The sequence below is a fragment of the Heterodontus francisci genome, chromosome 14 (assembly GCF_036365525.1).
Source record: "Heterodontus francisci isolate sHetFra1 chromosome 14, sHetFra1.hap1, whole genome shotgun sequence".
Classification (NCBI taxonomy): Eukaryota; Metazoa; Chordata; class Chondrichthyes; order Heterodontiformes; family Heterodontidae; genus Heterodontus; species Heterodontus francisci.
Genome location: NC_090384.1, coordinates 80,421,300 through 80,448,693, shown reverse-complemented (window position 1 = coordinate 80,448,693; position 27,394 = coordinate 80,421,300). Strand labels below are relative to the sequence as shown.

General features: G+C 42.0%; 1 protein-coding gene across 7 annotated transcripts in view; it reads right to left on the bottom strand.

Moving 5' to 3' along the window:
• lrp4 (low density lipoprotein receptor-related protein 4) overlaps positions 1-27,394 on the bottom strand; it is a 472,786-nt gene that overhangs the window by 19,797 nt on the left and 425,595 nt on the right. For 5 of the 7 annotated variants that reach the window (XM_068046457.1, XM_068046460.1, XM_068046459.1 and 2 more), the window contains exons 29-37: positions 25,421-25,639; positions 23,583-23,717; positions 22,347-22,455; positions 19,875-20,019; positions 17,107-17,220; positions 15,331-15,460; positions 12,525-12,595; positions 9,893-9,980; positions 6,405-6,546 (exon numbers count right to left, since the gene is read on the bottom strand). In XM_068046457.1, the coding sequence (XP_067902558.1) occupies positions 6,405-6,546; positions 9,893-9,980; positions 12,525-12,595; positions 15,331-15,460; positions 17,107-17,220; positions 19,875-20,019; positions 22,347-22,455; positions 23,583-23,717; positions 25,421-25,639 (1,153 nt within the window). Of the gene's footprint in view, positions 1-4,491; positions 4,535-6,404; positions 6,547-9,892; positions 9,981-12,524; positions 12,596-15,330; positions 15,461-17,106; positions 17,221-18,689; positions 18,810-19,874; positions 20,020-22,346; positions 22,456-23,582; positions 23,718-25,420; positions 25,640-27,394 lie in introns of those variants that run through there. The other 2 variants (XM_068046463.1, XM_068046464.1) reach the window with 2 other exon arrangements.

Here is a 27,394-nt window from a genome sequence, read left to right as displayed (position 1 = left end):
TATTAACAAGAAGTCATGTCGACTTACTGCCAGCCAAGGCAAAAGAGGGACATATACTTTTTTGTTAGTTGTCCTAATCTTTTGTTTCTCATTCATTATGCCCATTCTGTAGACACTGTCCTGTCGATGCTTACTATACCCTCTCCTCTGCACAAAGCCTTCCATCATGAACAATGGGCAACGCATTCAGACATGCTCACTCTGTGAGCTCAAAGTGCCCAATGGATCGAATCATTAATATACTAGACTATGAACTATCCCAACTGTGTGGAAGAAGCACAGGCATGTCAACTGTCAGCATTTGCCGCTCCTACCAACATGCTGTTCCAAACAGAAGAAATCCGGATCACTGCAAAAAGTGCACAGGAATTCCAATGAAAACAGAAATTCCCACTCAAGAATACAGAATGGCCAGAATCACTCAGCAATCAGTAGGAGTGACACTGAGTGGGGTTGGGGGGGGCGGGGGGAGGGAGGTAGTGGTGAGGGAAATGGATGGCCATGGAAGGAAGTTGGAAATCAAAGGGAGAGGTAAGGTGGCAGAGGCTAAGAGCATTTCTTTGTAGGAAAAGGGGTGAGGAAGCTGATACTTTGGAGTACAGAAGCATTCCAGCATTAAATGGGGGGGGGGGGGGGGGGGAAGAGTACTGGATTTAACTGAGGGTAGGAGGGAAAGAGCCAGCATAAATGGAGGAGGGGAGAGCAAAGAGCAGAGGGGAGAGAGGGAAGAGGACCAAGTTGATCTTAGGCAACTTATTTGAGTTTTTTGAGGAAAGGGAGGATTGATGAGTGCAGTGGATGCAGTCCACATGGATGTTATTAAAGCATCTGACAAGGTCCTGCATGGCAGACTGGTCAGTAAAATGCAAGTCCATGGGATACAGGGGAATCTGGCATGTTGGATCAAGAATTGGCTGAGTGACACGAAGCAAAGAGTAGTAATCAATGGATGTTTTTGTGAATGGAAAGCTGTTTCCAGTGGCATTCCACTGGGCTCAGTGTTGGGTCCCTTGCTGTGTGTGGTGTATATTAATGATTTGGACTTAAATATGGGAGGCATGATTGGGAAAGTTTCTGATGACACAAAAATTGGCCGTGTAGTTAATAGTGAAGAGGATTGCCGTAGATTCCAGAATGATATCAATGGTTTGGTTGAGTGGGCAGGAAAGTGGCAAATGGAATTCAATCCAAAGAAGTGTGAGGTAATGCATTTGGGGAGGGCAACTAAAGTGAGGGAATACACAATAAATGGGAGGATATTGAGAGGGGTAAAAGAAGTGAGAGACCTTGGAGTGCATGTCCACCGGTCCCTGAAGGTGGCAGGACAGGGAGATAGTGTGGTGAAGAAGGCATATGGATTGCTTTCTTTTATTGGCTGAGGTATAGAATACAAAAGCAGGGGTGTGATGCTGGAACTGTATAAAATGTTGGTTAGGCCACAGCTGGAGTATTGCGTACAGTTCTGGTCACCACATTACAGAAAGGACATAATTGCTCTGGAGAGAGTACAGAGGAGATTTACAAGAATGTTGCCAGGGCTTGAAAGTTGCAGCTACGAAGAAAGATTGGATCGGCTAGGGTTGTTTTCCCTGGAACTGAGGAGGCTGAGGGGAGACTTAATTGAGGTGCACAAAATTATGAGGGGCCTAGATAGAGTGGACAGAATGGACCTGTTACCAGGGACACCGATTTAAGGTAATTGGTGTAAGGATTAGAGGGGACAAGAGGAAAACTTTTCACCCAAAGGGTGGTGGGTGTCTGGAATTCGCTGCCAGGAATGATGATGGAGGCAGAAACCCTCAATTCTTTTAAGAGGTACCTGGACATGTACCTGAAGTGCTGAAAGGGTGTCAGCTTGAATGAACAAAACAAAAGAACAAAGAACAGTACAGCACAGGAATAGGCCATTCGGCCCTCCAAGCCTGCGCCGATCTTGATGCCTGCCTAAACTAACACCTTCTGCACTTCCGGGGCCCATATCCCTCTATTCCCTTCCTATTCATATATTTGTCAAGACGTCTCTTAAACGTCGCTATCGTATCTGCTTCCACCACCTCCCCTGGCAGCAAGTTCCAGGCATCCAGGTTACCACCCTCTGTGTAAAAAACTTGCCTCGCACATCCCCTCTAAACTTTGCCCCTCGCACCTTAAACCTATGTCCCCTAGTAACTGACTCTTCCACCCTGGGAAAAAGCTTCTGACTATCCACTCTGTCCATGCCACTCATAACTTAGTAAACCTCTATCATGTCGCCCCTCCACCTCCGTCGTTCCAGTGAAAACAATCAGTTTTTCCAATCTCTCCTCATAGCTAATGCCCTCCAGACCAGGCAACATCCTGGTAAACCTCCTCTGTACCCTCTCCAAAGCCTCCACGTCCTTCTGGTAGTGTGGCAACCAGAATTGCACGCAATATTCTTTAAGTGTGGCCTAACTAAGGTTCTGTACAGCTGCAACATGACTTGCCAATTTTTATACTCTATGCCCCGACCGATGAAGGCAAGCACGCCGTATGCCTTCTTGACTACCTTATCCACCTGCGTTGCCACCTGTGGACCTGTACGCCCAGATCTCTCTGCCTGTCAATACTCCTAAGGGTTCTGCCATTTACTGTATACCTCCCACCTGCATTAGACCTTCCAAAATGCATTACCTCACATTTGTCCAAATTAAACTCCATTTGCCATTTCTCCGCCCAAGTCTCCAACCGATCTATATCCTGTTGTATCCTCTGACAATCCTCATCATTATCCGCAACTCCACCAACCTTTGTGTCGTCCACAAACTTACTAATCAGACCAGCTACATTTTCCTCCAAATCATTTATATATACTACAAACAGCAAAGGTCCCAGCACTGATCCCTGCGGAACACCACTAGTCACATCCCTCCATTCAGAAAAACACCCATCCACTGTTACCCTCTGTCTTCTGTGACTGAGCCAGTTCTGTATCCATCTTGCCAGCTCACCTCTGATCCCGTGTGTCTTCACCTTTTGCACAAGTCTGCCATGCGAGACCTTGTCAAGGGCTTTACTAAAGTCCATATAGACAACTTCCACCGCCCTTCCCTCATCAATCATCTTCGTCACTTCCTCAAAAAACTCAATCAAATTAGTAAGACACAACCTCCCCTTCACAAAACCATGCTGTCTCTCGCTAATAAGTCTGTTTGTTTCCAAATGGGAGTAAATCCTGTCCCGAAGAATCCTCTCTAATAGTTTCCCTACCACTGACGTAAGGCTCACTGGCCTATAATTTCCTGGATTATCCTTACCACCCTTCTTAAACAAAGGAACAACATTGGCTATTCTCCAGTCCTCTGGGATCTCACCTGTAGCCAATGAGGATGCAAAGATTTCTGTCAAGGCCCCAGCAATTTCTTCCCTTGCCTCCCTCAGTATTCGAGGGTAGATCCCATCAGGCCCTGGGGACTTATCTACCTTAATGCTTTGCAAGACACCCAACACCTCCTCCTTTTTGATAATGAGATGACTGAGACTATCTGCACTCCATTCCCTAGGCTCATCATCCACCAAGTCCTTCTCCTTGGTGAATACTGATGCAAAGTACTCATTTAGCACCTCACCCATTTCCTCTGGCTCCACGCATAGATTTCCATCTCTGTCCTTGAGTGGGCCAACTCTTTCCCTGGTTACCCTCTTGCTCTTTATATACGTATAAAAAGCCTTGGGATTTTCCTTAATCCTGTTTGCCAATGACTTTTCATGACCCCTTTTAGCCCTCCTAACTCCTTGCTTAAGTTCCTTCCTACTGTCTTTATATTCCTCAAGGGATTCATCTGTTCCTAGCCTTCCAGCTCTTACAAATGCTTCCTTTTTCTTTTTGACTAGGCTCACAATATCCCGTGTTATCCCAGCTTCCCGAAACTTGCCAAACTTGTCTTTCTTCCTCACAGGAACATGCTGGTCCTGGATTCTAATCAGCTGACGTTTGAAAGACTCCCACATGTCAGATGTTGATTTACTCTCAAACAGCCGCCCCCAATCTAAATTCTTCAGTTCCTGCCTAATATTGTTATAATTAGCCTTCCCCCAATTTTGCACCTTCACCCGAGGACTACTCTTATCCTTATCCACAAGTACCTTAAAACTTGTGGTGGGGTAAAGAGCTTGAACTGGGTTGGAGGGGGTATAGCGTGTAAAACTGAATTGAAGGGTAGGTGGGTGAAATGTGCCAGTATGAACTAGGGAAGCTGGAGAAAGTGTCTCTGTGAATTGGTCTGGAGCAGCCTGTTTGAATTGGGCTGGTGGGCTGTGGTTGGATGTGTGAGAGTGACTTACGATCTGTTGAATTTCAAAGACAAAGTTCTTTTTCCTTTTTATTTTAGATTTAAAAATGATCAATTCTGATGTCTGAAAGTAGTTACAATTAATCAGAGTTCTTCATTATTAATGTACAAATTTAAAATCTTAAAGGGAAGTATGTTCTGGACTCACCTAGAAATAAGCTACTAATTCTGTGCCATTAGTATTTGCATTTTTTCTCTCAGCCTTGTATGTACATTGTTTTCTTCTATTGCAAGAGAAGAAACGTTGGGTAAACTTATTAATTAAGTTAAAAACCAGTGTAACTATTTGTTTTCATGTCATTGGCTTAAAATCAAGGGGAGTTCTCAAGTTCTCAGGTTTTTGGAGGCTGTATCAGTTGTTTTGAAACTGTTGCTAAGAAGTTGCTAAGTTTTCAGGTTGGCATGAATGAAAGCATCACAAGAACACCAATCTGCATTGCAAATTAGGCATACTTATAGAACCCAGAAGGAATATGTGTTATAAAGGGAACAAACGTTGCTATGCTACAGCTTAAAATATATCAATTACATTTGGTATAGTTGACATAATGCACTGATAATTGTGAATCATGTGTCCCACTGAACTCAATAGTTCCTTCCACCTTCAACATGTATCAGATTTAACCCTCAGTGCTGCAGTCTCTGGTAATTCATTGATTTGGCTATCCATTCTGTTCAACCATTAAGAACAACCTTCTGACAGATTTGTCAGATCTTCTCCCCTCTGGGCTTCAACTCTGGTTCTTTTTTTATAATTTGTTCATAGGATGTGGGTCTCGCTGGCAAAGCCATCATTTATTGCCCATCCCTAATTGCCCTTGAGAAGCTGGTGTTGACCACCTTCTTTTACCGCTGTAGTCCATGTAATGTAGGTACACCCACAGTGCTGTTAGGTAGGGAGTTCCTGAATTTTAACCCAGTGGCGATGAAGAAATGACAATATATTTCCAAGTCAGAATGGTATGTGACTTGGAGGGGAACTTGAGGTGGTAATCTTCCCATGTGCCTGCTGACCTTGTTCTTCTAGGCAGTGCTGTCTGGAAGGTGCTGTCAAAGAAGCATGGTGGCTCTAATGGCATCCTTTTTCCAAACCAGTATCCCCAATATTTACACCTTGCAACTTACCCCTGTCCTGTGCCATTTCTTACACTTCCAACTATCACCTACTGTGTCCTTCTTCAAATTAATGACACTGTTCACTCATTATCCAACTATTTTACTTGCAATTCTATTCAATACCCCTCAACTTCCTTCAGGTCACATGCCCTCAGCATACACAAACTAATTTTGCTTACTATTGCTGAATCACTATGTTGTGATCTTCTCTCTGCCCTTCAATAGAGCAATGAAATCTTGGTTTTCCAATTCTTCAAAGACAGTTGCAGTCTAGCCATGTTTTCACAAATCCAACAAACCACCATCATCTTTTTACTATGATAATTTCAGTATTAATGCTTTATTGATTCACAATTTTCACTTTTGTCTCCCTCTTACCTCAAATGGAATTAGCACAACTCCATTGCTAAAGCTGCCTCCAGGACGTTTAGTTTCCTCTTCCATGCCAAGCAATTCATTTCTCCTTTACAGGACTTAACTCGCTTCAAAACAGAAGTTTCCTGTCTGTATCTGAGGAGGGTCTCTTAACATAGCTGATCCCTGTCCTACTTCCGGTCTCTCACTTTCTTTTGTTGAAATCTTTATCATCTTTATTTTATCAATACACTATATGGCCAGTGTTCCTCTGAACCTTTATCTCGCTCCTCCTCAGCTGCAAATATGCCATGCAACATGCTCTTCCTCCTCCCATACATCCTCATTATGTACAGCGCAAAACTCATTGCATTCATTTTTCTATAGGGCTATAAAAGCTATGAATCTCCTGATCTTGCTCAATTTTTCCTTTCTGCTACTATCATCAGACTTTTAACCTCAAATTTCATGTCACCTAATCATTACTTCCTGATTTAGTTTCCCTTTTTACTCTTCTCAACTCTGGTGTCCTGAACAATAGATTGGCCATTTAATTTGAATAATTAAAAAAAATCTTGCTAATAGAATGGTGATCCTAACCACACTCTTATTTGTGCAGTTTACCTCTTTCTTATATCGAAGCTGATTATATATAGCCGGTTTCTGAACAGTTTCAATTTTCACTTCCTGCGTAGATGTACGGTATGATGGATTGCTGTAGGTTAGGTTGCTCACAACAGGATCATTAAACTTCGATTTTTTATGCCTGAAGAGGGAAAAAAGAAAGTTACTTCCACTGTGCGGAAAAAGATTCCATCTTTACAACTGAAATCATCCCTTTCCCAGGATCCTATATAAGACTTAGATAAGGGGCAGGATTTTCGCCAGCCAATTGGGGTGGGAATGAAGGCAGGGAGGGGTGTAATTTTTACACTGCTGGCTGGCATGCTGGCACCATCCCACTCTCTAGCCATTTTCCCGGAAACGGTACTGGGGCCAGAATGGCTGGTGAGTAGCCAATTGAGGTGAGTTAAAGGCCAATTATCAGAAGCCAACTGGAATTTTCCAGTTGGCCTGCAGCCCCCACCCCCACAGCGCAAGGAGCATGGCGGCCAGCACTCCAGGCAGCCTTTGAGGCTCCCCAACAAACCACACCAACGTTCCCCCACCCCACCCCCAACATCTACCTGGCTAGAGCTGGGGCCACAGGCCACCCTGTGCAGGGATTTTCCCCCATGATGGTGGCCTGGCAGCTGCAGCCAATAGGAGGGCCTCCTATTGACCCTCCAGCTTTGGGAGCTCACCCGTTGTCCATAATCGGATGGCGGGTGTGCCCTCTGGCCACCAATTGGCAAATTCAGCCAAGATCACTGTTGGGTGAATGCTCCCGACACAGCGCGGGGTTGGAACCTGCAGTTGACCCTGACATCAGGGTCCCAACCCAAAATGCAAAATCCTGTCCAAGATGTCCATACAGAAGAAAGCATAGGGGAGAGTTTCCATTTTGATGTTCCTGGTATATAGTGGACGAACACATTGGAAAGGTTTGTATCCCTGCCAGTGATCTTTGGTCCGGTTATTTTAGTGGACAGAAAATCATATGTGGCAGGTCCACAATTTTACAATAGGCGCTCCAGACAGATTTCAGCTCCCCTTGGTCTCAGAACAATTTCCAAAATATTTCTGGAGCCACATGCTAGAAATGGCCAGTGCGTGTTTCGTTCATTTACTCCTGAAAATTTTGAACAGGGTCCTACTACTGGTAAAGGCTTCCAATTTTCATGTGTAAGTACTCTCCTGCCTGTTTCCTGCACCTCTGTTCGAAGGACATAGTGGTTTTTAAATCGTATACTGGGACAGGAAGACAGCAGTTCATGCTTCAGGAAATATTATTAATTTACTCTTAATTTGAAGTTTATACAGAAGATTTCACTCGACTTCTCACTATCGAAATCCACCTGATGTCTCAGAACTTTCAGCACCGAGGACTAAAACCTTACACTCCATTTACAATAAGTCATTCTGTCATCTAAAGCTGAAATCACATTGAGCTTGAGTCAATTAAGTTATCTGCTTGCAATTATCACTTTGCTGTTCCCCTCTCAGTGCTGTTACCCACTTAGCACATGACCTCCACTTTTCTGAAAATGCCAGTCTTGCTTTTGACACCTCAATTTCACTCCTGTCCTGTTTATGAAGTACCAATCCCAGTCTCTCTAAGCAACCCTTGGAGCTGCTTCATGGAAAAATGACACCCTCTGCTCCCTGGGTGCAGCATGAAGGATTGCTACAGCTGCCCAATCAAAGATAGGTGACATTGGAACAATTATAGCATATGTTAAAATCATTCACGTGATGCAGACAGTACGTGTTATGGCAACTGACTCTATTCCTCAGCTCAATCTGAATACTACTGACTTTAGAAATAACCACAAAGATTATTGGAGAAAACATGGAGAATACAAAAGTAGGGAGGTTACACCAGTTATACAGGGCATTGGTGAGACTACATCTGGAGTACTGTGTACAGTATTGGTCTCCTTATTTAAGGAAGGATATAAATGCATTGGAAGCAGTTCAGAGAAGGTTTACTAGACTAATGCCTTGAATAGGCGGGTTGTCTTATGAGGAAAGATTGGACAGGCTAGACTTGTATCGGCTGGAGTTTAGAAGAGTAAGAGGCGACTTGATTGAAACATATACGATCCTGAGGGGTCTTGACAGGGCGGATGTGGAAAGCATGTTTCCCCTTGTGGGAGAATCTAGAACTAGGGTCACTATTTAAAAATAAAGGGTCACCCATTTAAGACAGAGATGAGGAGAAATTCTTTCTCTCAGAGGGTCTTGAGTCTTTGGAACTCTCTTCATCAAAAGGCGGTGGAAGCAGAGTCTTTAAATATTTTTAAGGCAGAGGTAGATAGATTCTTGATAAGCAAGGGGGTGAAACGTTATTGGGGGCAGGCAGGAATGTGGAGTTGAGGTTACAATCAGATCAGCAATGATCTTATTGAATAGCAGAGCAGGCTTGAGGGTCCGAGTGGCCTACTCCTGCTCCTAATTTGTATACTCATATGTTCAAGAGTTGGACTAGCCATCACACATTAAAAGGTTAAAGGTCTGTATTTGCTGAAAGAGCTGTTTGTGGCTCATAAATCATGTTATTGGCCACCGCTATTATAGAAGTATAGTTTTATACTTGTGTGAGAAAGAACAGGTTCCGTCAAATTCTCATTCTTTGCAGTGGACATAATAAAAGTGCTCTACTGTATATTTAAATTTTATTATGTTTACATAGTTCATTTATAAATGCTTTCACCAGTTATTTGCCTCAGTGTTGGGTCTTTATACACTTTCTTTCCCTCAAATTACCAAAACGTTTCATCCGTAACCTTGTTTTCACCACTGGACAGATCTCATCCTCATCAATGGGGGTTGATCACTGCCTTAATAAAGTCATAATAGTGTCTGCTTTTATGCATCCATAACCAGTAATCTCTGTCGAGTTCTAGGGAGTGAGTAACATTAACATAAGTCAAAACACTCCCTTGAATTTTCTTTCCCTCCCTTCCACATATGTTACACTGCATATTGCTTATGTTCAAATGTTGCTGCAGGTTTGCATCTTATGTCATCTCTGCTGTATGGGCCTTTCATGTAAAACATTGCATTAACTGAAACCATTACATGCCTAGTACGAATGCTAATATCCCTTCTGTTTAGTGAGTGTCAACACACTGTTCTATCACAGGAATGGCTAGCGTTTAAATGATTTAACAACGTTTATTCAATACGCAGGCTACACCATCACCACAAGGTCTATGGTGGTTCAAGAAGGTGGTGCACCATCACCAATCTCAGGATGGGCAGTATGGCCCAGATCAGCTAATTGAGTAAGTAAAAGGATCAAATCTAACATCTCCCTGGTCGACACCCAATAATATATTTAGCTATTGAACCACAGGAGGTGAAAGGGGGAGACATGGGTCTTGTTCTTTGCATGACCTAAAGTAAGTTTTACTTGCAAAATGTATCCAAAATTATAGGAAATGAAAAGCAACTTAAAATGGTTGGCATTTTAGGATGTTTCAAAGAATAAGATATGAATACAATACCTATATATAATGACTGCAGTTATGAGAATCAGGATTGCCAATATTGACAAGACTGCTCCAACGATGTAACTTATATGTAGTCCTTCACCTGCAACAGTTATAAGGCCAGTCAGTCAGAATGAAATGAAATGAAATACAATGTTAAATCCTAACTGGAATGTATTTCTTTGCTATAGAATAATACATGAAAATGAAATCGGAATAGCTGAAAAAAGTTTCCAATTGCATCATAAAGATGAAGCAAATTCAATACTTTAAATTTGGTTCACCTAAAGATAACTGAGAATGACCTCTGAACCAAAACTAACTTGCTTCTTCCTTACTAACAATCATACATGGATAAGAACAATAACACTTTCTACAATGTAAATATATATAGAAACTCAGCCGGACAATACATACAGCAAAAGCCTGACATTGTTTCCATGTAAATGCTATAGACATGTGGCTTTACTTCCTTTAAGTACAACATATTTATTGAAATGCATTGCTCTCTAATCCAATCTATATAACTGAAAAGATGACTTTATGGGAGAAGGCACTTCTGTAGAAATAATGTGGTGAATACATTAATCACCCTTTTAGAAAGATAATCTAGCCACATAGCAGGTTTCTGCATCAATACCAACATAATATGTTATGGACTGGTTAGACCTGGATCTTCACCCATAATTTCCCACATAGGTTGTTTTTGACCCTGTCAGAAGAGGAGTCGAGGAAAAGTGGAGACGAGTTGCTTTTCCATAGCAAGACAAAGAGGTTGGAAGACGGATACCCTGAGCTCCTCTTATGCACCTTTAGAAAGGTTTTGGCAGAAAACTAGGGTCAGGTTCCTTTCCTCCTCACAACCATCTGGAGTAGTTGAATAGCAAAAATATAACCACCACTGCTACCCTCTCCCCTAAAACAATATAGGGAGAATAATCTTAAAACAAGAAACTTTCTTTCAGAATTTTGATTTGATTATTTCCCATTTCTCCCACTATTATCACAATTGTTCTCCATGTTTTCAATAGAGTCAATGATGTAAAGCACCACAAATAATGCAGCTACTCTGCACATCCTTTTATTTTTAACAGTTTCTGTATCAAAATGATGCAAAATGAAATTAGTGCAGATGAACCAGTAGTTTGGCATTGATATGAAAATTTCAGTTGGTGTACCAATGGTTTTTAAACTTTAAAATTAAAAGTTTATAATGCAGCAAAGTGATATACTGGACTACTTTTTACTTTATTTCATTGGCAAACAGCTTCAGGTATGCGCATGCAAAGCTCTGCCTTTCCCTAATCTGAGTGGAGGGCAAACAGGTCACTACAAAATCGGTACAGTCCAATCTCAGTGCTCTCAAAATCACATGGATGTAAAAGCAGAGCAGTTAGTAGCAGGAAAGCAGTGGGATTTGTGTGATAAAAGAATGTTGTTAGGAGTGAGATACATCACAACAGGTTATATTTTTAAATTATAATGAATCAATGTGATGCAATTGCACCAAAAATTATTTCTCCCAGGGAAATTCACTTAATCTTCAGTGGTAAAGTACTCCACCTAGTGGCCTGGCTGAGATTAGAATCAACAACTTACTTTTCTATAGCACCTTTAATCTAGGGTTGAGAAACAAGGTTTTCACTTAGTTTGGACAGGCCACCAGGCACGTTCAGTGGCATTCTCTTCACCCAATTGGGAGACAGATGGGCAGGGCGGGGAGGGGGGACGAGGTTGGGTTATGCTTTAAGTTGTTTTGAAGCCCACTGCCATTTTGTCAACCAGTAACAAAACAACTTAAGGACTATGGTAATGCTGTCAATGAAAGATAGAAACGATAAAAGGAATGCCTTGAACACAAGTGAAATAAAATTCTATGCCACCTTTCATGGGTATTCTTAAAAATCCTCTTAAAATTGGTAATGTGAAGTTTAAATGGTATGTGCTTCAATCGTCTGGGACAAAGCAGTTACCTAATCGCCAGTTCATCTGTCACCTTAAAACTCCATTGCTGATTTACATCTAAGCACTGTACTAACTACAGCAACTCCCCACGGCTTCTTCAACAGCACCTCCCAAACCTGCAACACGTAGAAGAGTAAAGGAAACAGATGCATGGGAACACCAGTGCCTCCAAGTTCCCCTCCAAATCACACACCATCCCAACCTGGCCATATATTATTCCTTCATCATTGATGGCCGTGTCTTCAGCTGCCGAGGCCCTAAGCTCTGGAATTTCCTCCTTAAACCTCTCCGCCTCTCTTCCTCTGTTTCCTCCTTTAAGACGCGCCTTACCATCTCTTTGACCAAGCTTTTGCTCATTTGATCTAATATCTCCTTACATGGTTTAGTGCAAACATTTTGTTTGATAACGCTTGGGGCATTTTATAAATACATGTTGTTGTTCGTTCATCATTGCTGGGTCAAATTCCTGGAACTCCCAACCTAATAGCCACCTTCATCACACAAGCTGCAGCGGTTCAAGATGACTCACCAGCACCTTCTCAAAGGCAGCTAAGGATGAGTAATAAATACTGGCCTTTCTAGTATTGTCCGTATCCCAAAAATGGATTAAACAATTATATACAGACTAATCACCGTATAACACAGGGCTTTTTAGCCTCATTTCAGTGTGCAGGATACGTACCATTTATTGCAGGCAACACCTGGTTTTCATCCTGGTCACAGAGACCTTGATCTGCATCTTTCTGAGAACAGCTAGAGATAAAGACATTGTATTCAGCAATTTACATACAACTGCAAAGATTACATTCATCAGCATAACTGCTGACAAATTCAATACTTACAACAGGCACCAGCACTGCACCAGTAACAATGCAGGATGAGGATTAATTAATGGGTGTTTGAGTGCAATCAGTGATGATGGTTACACAAGCTTTTCAAATATGCCAGTAACATTTCAATAAATTAGTAATGATGTGCTTTCCAATTACTATGCAACTGCCATAATAAAATAATAACACAAGGGAATATTTTTCTCTTCAATTTTCTCCCTTCCCTTAAAGACGTTGACCTCTGCATACTAGAGAACATTACACAGCCAACAATCAGCCTCTGGTATCTCACTTCAATTTGAACTTTGACTGCAAGTATCAACAAGTTATCAGACTGTTAGAGATATTTCAACTGACGTGGGTTTGTTCACATGCTTGCACTTCCAAAAAAGGTGTACAGCAATCAGGAGCTGGAACCTTGGCTGATTTGCCCTTCCATGCCCCATATGATTGACGGTCACTGCTGCTGGTTCTGCTGAGATCAGCTTACTGCAGAAAAGGAATGAAATCTGGGATCATACTGGTCTCTTTTGCTCACAGGTGCAGCCTTTATTTGTAAGACACTGGGAGACTACACAGCAGACTACAAGTTAAATTGTGGCATACAATTTGAAAGACCTAATTACAATTTGACAACTCTCTATTGTCATGCAGGCCCCCACCTGCCAAGAATGAGGCACATTAATTTTGCCACATGGACATTAAATTTCAAATTATTGCTGGGAAAAAGAGAAGGCCTGTTACAAGGGATTGCCAGGCCCCTGGCTGGAAAGACATTTTTGCATATTAACTGACACTGCTTGGAACAAAGGAGCTATCCCCTGCTCCAATACAATACACAAAGCCAGAAGTGGTTATAGCAGTTGGTCACGTGATTACCCTGTTGGCCAACTCGGGGAGTTTTAAATTGTAGAGACAGTGCTGGAACTGGCAGAAAGCTCTTTGCTCCTGGATTGAAAAGACCTCCTCTCCTGTCCTGTCTGCTCCCATCTCTTTCTCACGGAACTCCAAAAACCGAGTGAAGACACATGAAGCCCAAGAGAGAAAAGTCTCCTACAGCAAACAAGGTTTAAGAAGAATACTGGGCCCCAACGAAAAGCAAGAACTACCTACAATCAAGGACTATACAGTGAGTTCAAAGACCCGTAACATAAACTCTTCAAATATTGCCTCAAACATTTCCACTTTATTTCTTCTGCTCATTTCTGTCTCTATTTGCATGTGTGTATCACGTTTGCATGCTAGCGTGGGTGCATCGTGCATCCGCAGGCATCAACCAAATTAGAGTTTAAGTTTTAATAAATTTCAATCTTTCTTCTTTAAACCTAAGAAAACCTGTTTGTGCCGGTTTCTTTGCCTTATAATTGGAAAGCGGTGAACAAGGATTCACCAAGGGGGAGCTAAAAACATGGTGTGTTTAAAAATTAAACTCTATTACAGTAAGACCAGTTGAAGGCTGAAAGGGCACCCTGGACCACTTTCTCACCTGGTTGTAACACTATAAAGGTCCTGGATTCCCCATCCTGAAGATAATTATTATTATTGAGCAATATTTTAGTACATGTTGTATCGGCATAAATAGCATCTGTGGTATGATATGTGTGGTTCTAAAGTAATTTATCAGATGATAATGTAAAATAATTTAATTCTCATTTCCCTTGAGGGCAGGATAGGTTTTTAGTATTCTGCTAGCCAGAGAGTATCTGCAATCACATTGTGTGATAAGCACACTTATTATTTTTCCCACTGAGGAAAGGAGCACTTTCACTGCTGCTGCGGTGCATTCTGTTTTCTCTGGGTGCTTGGACATTTCACCAGCAATGATCTTGAAGTACACTGGATGGATATATATAAATGATAATGTACATACTTATCTGGCAGTGCACAATGTACAATGCATTGCACTGCCAAACACCACTCTTGTCCAACGGTGAACAAGATCACGATTTGTTTGGTAGCAAGATCAAGCAGTGATAATAAAATGAAATCCACAGGCTGCAATAGAATTTTTAATATTTGTAATATGCCTCACACATCAGAGCTATGTCCATTCACTTCTAGCCCTGCAGCATCAAAAGCAAAAAGAGATGATAACATTTTTGCTTTTATTGCACAGATTCCAGAATCGCTGTAGTAATTCCATTGATAAGATCACAGCACTACAACTGGTGTGAGTTTTTGCAGTTATATTAACGTGAATAGTTAAGCCAAATCATGAATAAAAGCCATCATAAATTAACCCATATCATTCTGTTTTGATGACATACTTGATTCACATTTCCGAATGGAATTTGTTGAAATTTATTTCAACATGTTGTCAATTAATACTGAGAATGTCTATGTAACTACACTAACAACCTATTATTTTCTGCTGCAGGCTAAAAAAACACAAACAAGCTCCGTTTGCAGTAGTAGAGAGTGAATTAAATTCATTTATTGCCCCCATTTGAACTGTTAATTGGAAGACAAGTGTGCTTGCTGTTTCTGCTGCAATCTGGTTTGCAAATAACAGTATAAATTCCCAGAGTGAAGACAATTCTAGGAGGCCCATATTTGCGGCCTTCAAAATCTGCCTCAAGTATACCTGGAATAAAATCAAAACCATCCTGGATTTGGATGGAGGCATTATATAACAAGGGCTATAATCTGCACACTCACTTCTCACTTGTATTGTCAACCGAATCCGTGGGCTTTGCAGGGAAAGAGTCTGAAGTTTTACGTGAGCCACCAGTGTCAGCTTTCCCACTGGAGCTGGTGGTTTCTGGAAATGGAGGCACATATCCAGGAACTGCAAAGAATTATATTTACTGATTACTCATTCTGTTCAGAAAGCTTTATACCACCTTTACCCATAGGTGCACCTATAAACGTCTGTAAATAATGCCATGTCAGAGCGCTTATCACCTTTCAATCCGACATAATGAGCTCCTTATCTGAAACAATCTATCTGAAGGAGGTACCAAATAGAGAAGAGATTAATTCCAGAAGTCAGAGAAAAATATAGAGGGAAAAGCACTCCATCCCCGCACACTCAAACTCCATCATTTTTCTAAAGGCAGTATAAACAAGAATATTAAAGGGCATGGGAAGTGAACAAGGAGTAAAGAGAAAAATTAGCCACCAGCAGGAAGGAACTGTACATCTGCTCAAAAGCAGGCACAGTATTGTGTTTGGAAGTTTTGAAAAGAGGTAGGGTTTAACAGAATTACCTAATTATAAAGTGGGAGGAAATGAGTGGAAATCATGGGCTGGGTTTTACCAGCACTCTGGAGATGGGCTGGGAGACTGAAGGTCTCGTAAAATAGTGGTGGAAAGCTTTGGGATGGGAGCTCGATGTCTTCCCATCACCACGGCATATTACCACCCCCAATTAATTGGCCAGTTATTGGCCACTTCCTGCCTCTCTGACAGGGTTTTACTAGGATCGGGAGGGGCCCTCCTTTAAGGCTACTCCATGGCCCACAGAGGGGCCTCCTGAGGCTACGGTGCCGCCGTTGAAGGATGCACTCACCAGGATCGCTGGGACCTACCTGCCTGGGCCCAGCTCAGTAAAAGGAAAGTCTTATCTTGCCTTCGAGGGTGCCTCAGCATGGAGGTACCCTCTTCTTCTTCCTGCAGCCTCAGCTGCAGCCACCCGTATTGCTGTGGCTTCCTCTGACTTGGCCGGCAGGCTGCCATCCTCAATTGAACGGTCAACCCCCCTGCCCCACCAATTAAGAGGCCACCAGTGGTAAAACGTCGCCCAGGGTCCTGCCGTCCACCTATGTGTAGTTGGGTCCTGTTTATGGTCCCTGCGGCAGGGCAACTTATCTTTTCAAAAAATTCCAGCCTTTGCTTCTAAGAAAGAAAATGGATGTATAATTTGTAGATTACAAGGGAGAAGAGATGAATTAATCATTTATTGCCCCATGACTCTGGGATAACCGAGAGAGAACACCTCTCTGGACAACTATGGAATTCAAATGCATACAAACTAGAGGGAAAAATATTTTTAAAATACCATTTAACTCCTCCCAACTGCTGAAAAAAAAAGCACCAGCAAAGCACTGGGCAAGAATGAAGTCTTTTGCACCATTAACTGTGATGCAGTGCGTGAATAGGAAACGGTGCAATATCTGCACACAATGGGAAAGAATCAGGAGAATTGTGTGACACAACATGGTGACATTTTAAAAGAACAATCCGTACATCTGAATTGGCACAACATTTAGATACTTGTTTTGTTTCGTACTCAGTCGTTTAAATATTATATGTAAAAACAAAAGAATGTTAAGATGCACATTATTTATACCTGAAATGTTCCATGTTCGATCGCAGAAATCTGCTTTTTAAATTGACTCTTCTAAAGAGTATCTTTTCTGTCAGTGTTTCTATCTTTAAGCCGTTACCATTGGAAAACACAAGCCAGTTTGTGGCCTTAATATTATGACTCACCTATAGAGCATAGCCGTCCATCTGGTTCATCTGGACATCGACACACAAAGTCTGTTGCCCTGGCAAAGCAAAGATGTGTGCATCCTCCATTATTGACGCCACACGAGTTGGTACCTAAAACAAATTCAATCATTTAAAGTAAAGTTTGGAATTATTTCCAACATTCATGTCTTCTAACATTCTTGACAGAAATCTTTGCATCCTCATTGGCTACAGGTGAGGTCCCAGAGGACTAGAGAATAGCCAATGTTGTTCCTTTGTTTAAGAAGGGTGGCAAGGATAATCCAGGAAATTATAGGCCGGTGAGTCTTACCGTCAGTGGCAGAGAAATTATTAGAGAGGATTATTCGGGACAGGATTTACTCCCATTTGGAAACAAACGAACTTATTAGCGAGAGGCAGCATGGTTTTGTGAAGGGGAGGTCATGTCTCACTAAGTTGATTGAGTTTTTTGAGGAAGTGACGAAGATGATTGATGAGGGAAGGGCAGTGGATGCTGTCTATATGGACTTTAGTAAAGCCTTTGACAAGGTCCCTCATGGCAGACAAAAGGTGAAGTCACACGGGATCAGAGGTGAGCTGGCAAGATGGATACAGAACTGGCTCAGTCACAGAAGACAGAGGGTAACAGTGGATGGGTGTTTTTCTGAATGGAGGGATGTGACTAGTGGTGTTCCGCAGGGATCAATGCTGGGACCTTTCTGTTTGTAGTATATATAAATGATTTGGAGGAAAATGTAGCTGGTCTGATTAGTAAGTTTGCGGACGACACAAAGGTTGGTGGAGTTGCGGATAATGATGAGGATTGTCAGAGGATACAACAGGATATAGATCGGTTGGAGACTTGGGCGGAGAAATGGCAGATGGAGTTTAATCCGGACAAATGTGAGGTAATGCATTTTGGAAGGTCTAATGCAGGTGGGAGGTAAATGTAAATGGCAGAACCCTTAGGAGTATTGACAGGCAGAGAGATCTGGGCGTACAGGTCCACAGTTCACTGAAAGTGGCAACACAGGTGGATAAGGTAGTCAAGAAGGCATACGGCATGCTTGCCTTCATCGGTCGGGGCATAGAGTATAAAAATTGGCAAGTCATGTTGCAGCTGTACAGAACCTTAGTTAGGCCACACTTAGAGAATATTGCGTGCAATTCTGGTCGCCACACTACCAGAAGGACGTGGAGGCTTTGGAGAGGGTACAGAGGAGGTTTACCAGGATGTTGCCTGGTCTGGAGGGCATTAGCTATGAGGAGAGGTTGGAAAAACTCTGATTGTTTTCACTCGAACGACGGAGGTGGAGGGGCGACATGATAGAGGTTTACAAAGTTATGAGCAGCATGGACAGAGTGGATAGTCAGAAGCATTTTCCCAGGGTGGAAGAGTCAGTTACTAGGGGACATAGGTTTAAGGTACGAGGGGCAAAGTTTAGAGAGGATGTGCGAGGCAAGTTTTTTACACAGAGGGTGGTGAGTGCCTGGAACTTGCTGCCGGGGGAGGTGCTGGAAGCAGATACGATAGCGACGTTTAAGAGACATCTTGACAAATACATGAATAGGAAGAGAATAGAGGGATATGGGCCCCGGAAGTGCAGAAGGTTCTAGTTTAGGCAGGCATCAAGATCGGCGCAGGCTTGGAGGGCTGAATGGCCTGTTCCTGTGCTGTACTGTTCTTTGTTCTTTGTCCTTTGTCCTTCCAGCAGCATATTCTAGGGGATGTAATGGAAGATGTACTAACAACCAGAATATTAATGGAAAGTAATGATCGAATCATTGCTGTTTTATTATTCTTGCCTATATAATTTTTATATTTGGATTTAGATAGCGACGGAGAATGAATATGATATAGTCATGATGAATACGACATACAGATATCATGTGTAAGTGATAGTTTTTGCAATGCACTGACGTTTCTCAACGCATATTACATCATCAGTTTCATATTTACAAAGCAAAGGAAGTGCTTTTCTCACTAATAACATCCTTTTAACTAACAGACATCCATTGGCATATTTAGCTTTTGAGCAAAAATCTGAAAGTCAATATGTCACGGCCTACCACTGTTGAATAAATGGGCCCTAATTTGCTGTCAAAATAATGGTGAGGCTAATGGAGCTCACTATTAATTATGCACAAATCGTACAGCAATATCAGAAGGGAACAGACGTGCAGTTAAAATGCAAATATCCAAAAGTTGCTGTCCGAGATACGCAGTTTTGCCGTTAGCTTTGCGAAAATGGCATTTTGCCTACTGGCTCACCATCGAAATGCATTGAGTGACATGAAGTTCCTGTATTGGCACAGTGGATATGGACCAAACTCGCCACAGAAATTTAGGTCTTCTCCATTTTCTGTCTAAGTACCCTTTTAACAACATGATAATTATTAATTACTGCAAGTCAACCTCTCTGGCACTGAAAATTAACTATCTCAAGTGGGGAGTCTAATTCCTTCAGGTTTAAAATTTTGTTGGAGATTTTTTTTAAATGTAAAATTTTGAATTTTATTTTTCCTGTCTCTTTTCTCTCTCTCTTTCTTTATCCCCTCCCTTTATTTATTTTTCTGTACCTGATTTGACATTGAATTCACCCACTCTAATTTACACTTCCTTCTCTTGTCCTTGTGCTATTAATTTCCCAATCCTTCAATCTGATTGGTTAAGGAGATGCACAGTTGCTTTCCCTGTTCACTGAGATCCTAGATGCCCATTGAATGCCCTGCCACAACAAATTAGGGCCCAATATCCTTTTAGTCCATTCTTTCGCTTTCTATACCTGTTTGTCTTTGTGGAGAGACTACAATGATGTCCATCAGTCCCTCTACATTCGCGAGGATGGTTTCCTTGTTCCGACCTGTGTATTTGTCCACACGCTGGACTGATTTGGTTTGCCAGTCTGTCCAGTAAATCCAGCGGTCGTGCTAATTGTGAAGATAATGATTTTAGTTTTCACATAGAGAAATGCATGTAATTTAAAGTTGTTGAAAATCCTTCCATATTTATTTTAAGTACTATTTAAGTATATACTGGGAAAAAAGCCTCTTTACAAACATAGACTTACATGATGCCACAATAGAGTCATTCAGCACTTCCAGGATCTCATGCTCAGGGCTGGAGAGCTGGTCAGGCTGATCGGCCTCATGCCTGCTGTTACCAACCCCGCCTCCCCCTGCCCTTATATTAGTACTCAGTTTGCATTGAAAATATACAAATAGTCAAGCTTCAATCTGTAATATAAGTATTTTAATTCTCTCTAACCTCTTCACTGAAACATTTCTCCACTCTAGCCAGGATACTCAGAGCTTCATCTGTCAATCATTTCATCTACAGAATGGTTGACACAAATTTGAGTTCTACTTCAGTGGAAGAGAATGGTTGGATTTAATACCTTGTTTAGTGTTCCAAATTGGACATTAAAATTATGTCCTCATTTTGCCAAATCCACTGTCCATTTGGATGAATTAACATTTTGAATTCCACATTCATCCCAGAACTCCAAGCTGGCCCAGACCACCTTTGACTTGGACCAACCAAGAGCCCTGACCACTAAACAGGCTTTAAAGTACGGCATGTATCCTTTCTGACTGCTCCAACTTTTCCATTGCTGACTCACAGACCTATGCAGAGATATTCCCTACAAAGAATAATAGCACAGAAATGGGCTATTTGGCCCTTCAATCTTTGGCTGTTCCATGAGGATGGGTTGAAGGAACTCATAGGTAACATTCTACCCTTTCCTGTGGGGAAATGAATACCATTGTGTTCTTGACAGTAACAGCACCTGTTGCATCAAATTTTGCTAAGTTGAATCCATGAGGATATTTATTTCAGGGCACTTGGGATGGTCCACTTCCATTTTAAGAGGCAAATGGACACCATTCCCGACATCAGCAAATTCCTTTCTTTTCCGCTATTAGAAAACTTAAGTTGGCAAATCCTATCATTCGCCCAAATAATGGGCAGGATTTTAAGTTTTAAGTCAGACACCAACGTTGGGGTCAAATGTGGGTTCCGACCCCACACTATCAGGAGCAGCAACCTGACATGGATTTTTTCTTGATTGGCCAAACTCCATATACTTGGGTTTGAGTAATAGTCTGTAAGTAAAATATGGGAACCAGGTGATATCAGGGACAATGATAGTGAAGCTCAAGTACATTATAAATGTAATCTGAACCTTTTATTCACTGGGTAATAGTTACTGTAATTTGCAATTCTCTGTTTCTCCATAGGATGGCACTGTTACGTCGAAAAGCCATTTCAAAGTGACAGCGGCCAGTCTGTGGCAAATACGAATAACCCCTGACAAGTGTTACAATAAAAATAGCTAAAATCCTTTTATTGAAAGCACATGTAACAAAGAAAACAATGTTTTCTTAACGTAAAAAGAAATGACACAGATAAAGAATTTTTACGGGTTCTCTTGATCGCCTTCCATAACAAATGCAATCTCACAAGAAACAACGTGACGAGCTGTTCGCTACAGTTTCCACTGAAGTTATGTTGGATAATCAGGAGATTCCCATGGAAATTCTTCTCCCATACCATTTACTTTGACTAACCATGGGAGATTGATGAGTACATGTCTATAAGGGCTGATTTTATGAATGTGCACGCCTGACAGGAAGCATTGTTTGCCAAGAGCATCTATCAGGAATTCACAAGAAAACTCCAAGATTTCCATCCATTCATTGTAAATCACGGGGAAAATACTCATGCTTAAGAAATTATAATAACAGTAAGCACTATTTACTTCCATAAAAGTCAGCAAAATATAACCAATGAGAATAATGAGTTCAAAAGTGCATATATAGTGTCAATTTTTAACTGTACCATACTGTTTCAATATTTTCCTTAGTTTTATATCACTGGTGAAGGAAACTACATATGCATCTGTGAGCTAAATTACTGCCTAAATTCGGGCTATTTGAACAGCCCTGATTATTGAGTTAGGACTCGCCCCTCAACCATTTAAAATTATTTTGAGGACTCTCATCTTTATTTCTTGTCTGCACCCTCTCGATCTCTTGGAATGACTTTGTTACATATAACTAATTTTTAAAATGCTGCATGATATTATAAATTAAACTGGCAAACCAGGTTTGATAAGAGAGCGCCACACTGTATGACATTACTGTTCTTGTTCACGTGACTGGTATTATGCGTTAGCATTTCCCATCACCTTTGACATTGTTTTGAATCTCTGAATATCCAGATCATAAATGATTATTAATAGGATACTCCTTACCTGAGTTAAGGCAAAGGGATGTGTAACTTGGCCAACCAGAACTTGGCGTAGTTTTCCATTTAAATCACAACTTTCTATTCTATCTAAGTGAGCGTCCACCCAGTAGATCCTGCCAGGAGAAATTTGTATTGATTAAAATTATATTTCAGAAAGCTTATCAGGTACATACAATTGAGGGAGAAAGAGACTGTTCATAATTCCCAACTTGGCATTGGTGGGAAACTATCACCCAACCACTTCACACTGACACAACGGCCGAAAAGTCAGTGACGAGCCCGCCTCCGCCGGGCCTGGGGATCCAGACCGAATTTTACACTTCCCTTGGGGAGAACTTCCACCTCATTGAGGCAGGAGGTCCTGCCTAATGGAGCTGACGGCCAATCAGCAGGCCGGCAGCTCATAGTCCCAGCAGCGCCACCGGTGGTCACTGCTGGGACTACACCCAACCATTGCAAGAAGATGAAAGACGGCCCTGGAAAAAAGCTAAGTTTTTAGGGCCTCACTGGGAACAATCAATCAGTCAGGCCCTGACAAGGCAAGGGGTGGTCGGTTAGAGGGGTGGGGGGCGTGTTTTGCGATGGGGATAGTTGGGGCTTCAGGGGCAGCCCTCCATGAGACACAGGGTGCCTGATCAGGAGGGTCACCCCCCAGCCCGCCAGAAGGCCGCCTAGTTTTATCAGGCGGGTTTTCTGAGGCCTCAGTCACCTGTCAACCAAGGGTAAAATACCCATGGTGGCGGGCGGAGGCCCTTAAGTGGCAGATAATTGGCCACTTAAAGGCCTTGATTGGCCTAGTGCGGGTGGGCCATTTCTTGCCACCGCCACCCCGTTTACATTGGCAGCAGAGGCGGAAGCGGGTCGAGAAGGGGCCCCCCAGCCTCCCACTCCATTTTATGCACCCCAACCTCACCACCAGCCCGATCTTTTGGGGGGTGTAAAATTCTGGCCAACAGTTGTAGTGTGAATGTCATTCAGTAAGAATTTCAGCACGAATGAATTATTTTCTGTAATAGCGTACAACAAATTGCTTTCAAAGACAATCATAGAGTGGCAATTTTCTGTGACATTGAATGGTTCTGTATTACCATAAGAGGTTAGCAAAGGAGATTACTGGCGAGTAGCCAGGATAGTATCATGCTTTCCTTCCTAATCTATGCTGGTTAATTACATTTCTAGCCCCTTATATACTGATTATCTAATGGCCATTTTTTATATCTTTGCTTTCTTCTCAGCTCACCTTCTTGTATCATAATCCAAGGTCAGCCCATTTGGCCAACCCAAATCAGTATTAATAAGGACTTTCCGGTCAGTGCCATCCAACTGTGCGCGCTCAATTTTGGCAAGATTTCCCCAGTCTGTCCAGAAGAGATACCTATCAGAATACAAGAATAATGTTCACATTTTTATATTTATGTGGCTTATTTCACAGAAACATGTGATTTCATAGCTACGGCTTTATCTAAAAGAATTGAGTGAAGGCATGAAACATCACTTTCTCATATGTTTATTATTCAGGTCAACTATTTCATGTTTTTCCTGTGGTGATGCATCCTGCAGGGAATGTCTACAACGGGAGTGTATTACTCATGTTGCTCTGTCAACCTGGATCATGGGTGAAGGTTGATTTTTCATCTTAGGGCTAGATTTTAAGAGCCCGACATCGCTCCCAGCATCGTGCTCCAAAAATGGCGGCCTGCAATTCGGGCCACACGCCGAAGAGCTGCCGTGATCTCCTGCACGGCGGCTCATTTAAATTTCAATCACATGGAGGGGCCGGGCTGACCATCGCCGGCATTGGTGTCAGCTGCCAGTGCACAGGCGCTGGTGCCATTTTTAAAGGGCAGCCAATCCTGCCGGCAAATTTGAATTTTTGAAGTGACCCCCCCCCCTCCACTCCGCCGACCCCCAAAACTTACAAAACAAAATTGTAACACCACTTTCTAACCCCCAATAAAAATTACAGTAAGTATTGTCCCTCCCCTCCTCAAAACACTTAGCTTTGAATTCTGGCCTTACCACCAACACCGCCACCCCCACTCCACCCCTCACAGACTGCACAAAGTTGAAAGTTCACCCCTTCCCACCATCCCCTACACTGATGATGCTTACTTGACTCCATTCCCCCCCACGCCCAGCAGTAAAATCTTAGCTCCTCCCCCCTCCCCACCAGTGTCACATCTGCTTTCCCCAGATGGGGAATTGAAGGCACAGGAGTGCCGGCCACTGCACCGAAGATCGTGGCGGGCACGGAAGATTCAAGGTAAGTTGAACTTAAATACAGAAATTGAGGTCTTGTCGCCCAGCGCCGGGGGTGGGAGTGGGGGGTGGTGGGGAGCCACCACGGAGCCTCGCCACCATCGGGCCCTCCCAGCATCGGCTTCTGTGGCAGGCCTCTGCCACAACTGTCCTCCAGCACCCCCTGCCCTCCACCATGGAGCCCGACGTCGTGGGCTTGGTAAAAATCCAGCCCTTAGTTCTTATTACAGCCATCAGAGTCCTATAAAGGAGGAAACCATCTCTACAAACCGTTGGGCACATTTCACCGTAAAATGTAATGTCAAAATACAAATGATCTGACTTTTGAATTGGTATCGAAGAGATTGAGGGAGGGAAAAGAAGCCCTCTGGACCTCTGTGGTGGGACTATGCTGTGTTCTATGTTTGTTTTTCATTTAAGATAAATTATCTGCCTAGCCTAACTTTGTTTAATTAATGTAGATTTGAATGCTTTAGAATAATGAATCGCTAATTGTCTAATACCAATTTCCTAGGAGTTGTACTGGCTCATCTTCAATAAGCAGTATGGTTGCAGGCACATTTAATAAATCAACACGTTCATCTCAAATTTTCAGTGGGTTGTAGGTCTTACACACAGAAAGATACGATAAAGTCACTTTCAGAACTGATATACACTGGACTTATTCCCCCTTCATATGACATTGACAATTATTCCATGTTAGAAAGTGGGGGGATGTTGATTTAGCACAGTAATATCAAATGTGATATACACAAAATATGAACCTTCTACATACAAAGTCTGAACTGGACCTTGGTTCTTCTAAAAAGATTTACTTACCCCTTCCTAGGAAATACAGCAATTGCCCTTGGTTCATCCAGGCTGTTGTTGATTAGCACTTTCCGGCAGTTTCCATCAAGCCAGGACACTTCAATAGTGTTCCTGCCAGTGTCTGTCCAATACAGGTTCCTTGCTACCCAGTCAATGGCCAAACCATCAGTTGTTTTTAAACCCTGGCCAATGACTGTCACCATACCACTGCCATTGAGGTTTGCACTTCTGATGAGACAAAAAGCATTGTTTACAAAGATTAGAAACTGTAGGGCAGAAAAGGGATTTGGGTGCCCAGATAGCTAAATCATTAATGGGCAGTGCACAGGTACAAAAAGTAATCAGGAAGGTTAATGGAATGTTGGCCTTTATCTCAAGGGAGTTAGAATATAAACACGAGGAAATGATGACTCACTTGTATAGAGCCCATCTGGAGTATTGTGCACATCAGAAAGGATATATTGGCCTTGGATACAGTAAAGTGCAGATTCACCAGAATTATACCAAGGCTTAAAGAGTTACAATATCTTGTTGCATAAACTTGGGTTGTATTCCACTGAGTTTAGAAGGGGGAAGGGTGATCTAATTGAGGTGTTTAAATTTGATAAAATAGATACAAACAAGCTTAAAATTTGAGCTAGGCCAATCAGGAGTGAAATCCAGAAGCACAGTTTCACGCAAAAGGCAGTGGCAATGTAGAATTCTCTCTCTCAAAGTGCTGTGGATGCTGGGTCAGTTGAAATTTTCAAGACTGATACTGACAGATTTTTATTATCTAAAGGTTATCAAGGAATAAGAATCAAAGACAGGTAAATGGAGCTGAGGTACAGATCAGCCATGATCTAATTAAATGGTGGAACAGGTTATAGGGACTCAGGGGCCTGCTTCTGTTCATATGATGCTGTAGTCATTCACAGAAAATTTCTGCTATGTATAAGTGTATCAAAATGATAGATTTAAAGCAGTATATAAATATTCTGAGATGTAATTGTGTGAAAAATTTCCTAATCCAGGGTGTTCTTTTGGCAGCTGCTGATATATTTTTAAGAGGCAAGGAAAGCTTCTATTATTACCTATCCCATGAAAAGGGTCCACATTTTTGGCCTGCTTTGAAATTTATTTGATCGTAATACGGTGAATAATCCAGGCTGAAAAGAAATGACAGCTATAATTTCTTTTTCCACTTCCTAGTAGGAGTCTTCAGCATATTTTGAATTCTCATTGTCAAACCATTCTCATCATATTCTCGGTCTAATATGTAAATAAAGCCCAGCAGTTCTAGCATACTGCAGTCACTGCATTTCACCAGTTTGTCAAAACAAAGTCTATTAATGATTTTTCTATTTTGCTCATCACTTTCCCATCGTTCCCTTGAAATCAGTAACTCTGTGCTACAGTACAGCACCACAGTGATGGGCACCTTCAAGTACCTCATCCAAGTGGTTATTTTTTATGCATAAGCCTGTACAGTGAGTTTCAACAGCCACTTCACCACAAGGGTGTGGAACGCAGCCGGAATCCTAGCTAATTTTTCCTTCCTTAATCCAGAGGCACTGTGGTCAATTATAAATCCTCCCCCAGATGAAATCAGATAACTCATCAGGGATTAAACCGGAGACCACTGTGGTCTGTATGGTTCAAACACTCACTGGATAAACTCCATAAAGCACATCAGGAATGAAATATATAGAGTTCAGCACATTAAAAATTAGCATAATGAAACATTGCAGTAGTTTTTGTTTAATGAGACAACCTTTAGTGCTCGGTTATTGCATTTTTTGGCTTTCTAAAAAACTCTATGATATAGAGTGAAAAAATGTACACCTCATTAGTACACCATATTATTTAATTGTTTTATCTCCCAAATACCAAATCCTGACTAAGGAAGCAGGCTTGCAGTTCTTCTGATTGACCTCGAACAAAATTGTTCTGTAACCAGGTGCTGAGGATGTGCAAAAGAATCTGGACTCAGCTTCCATTTGT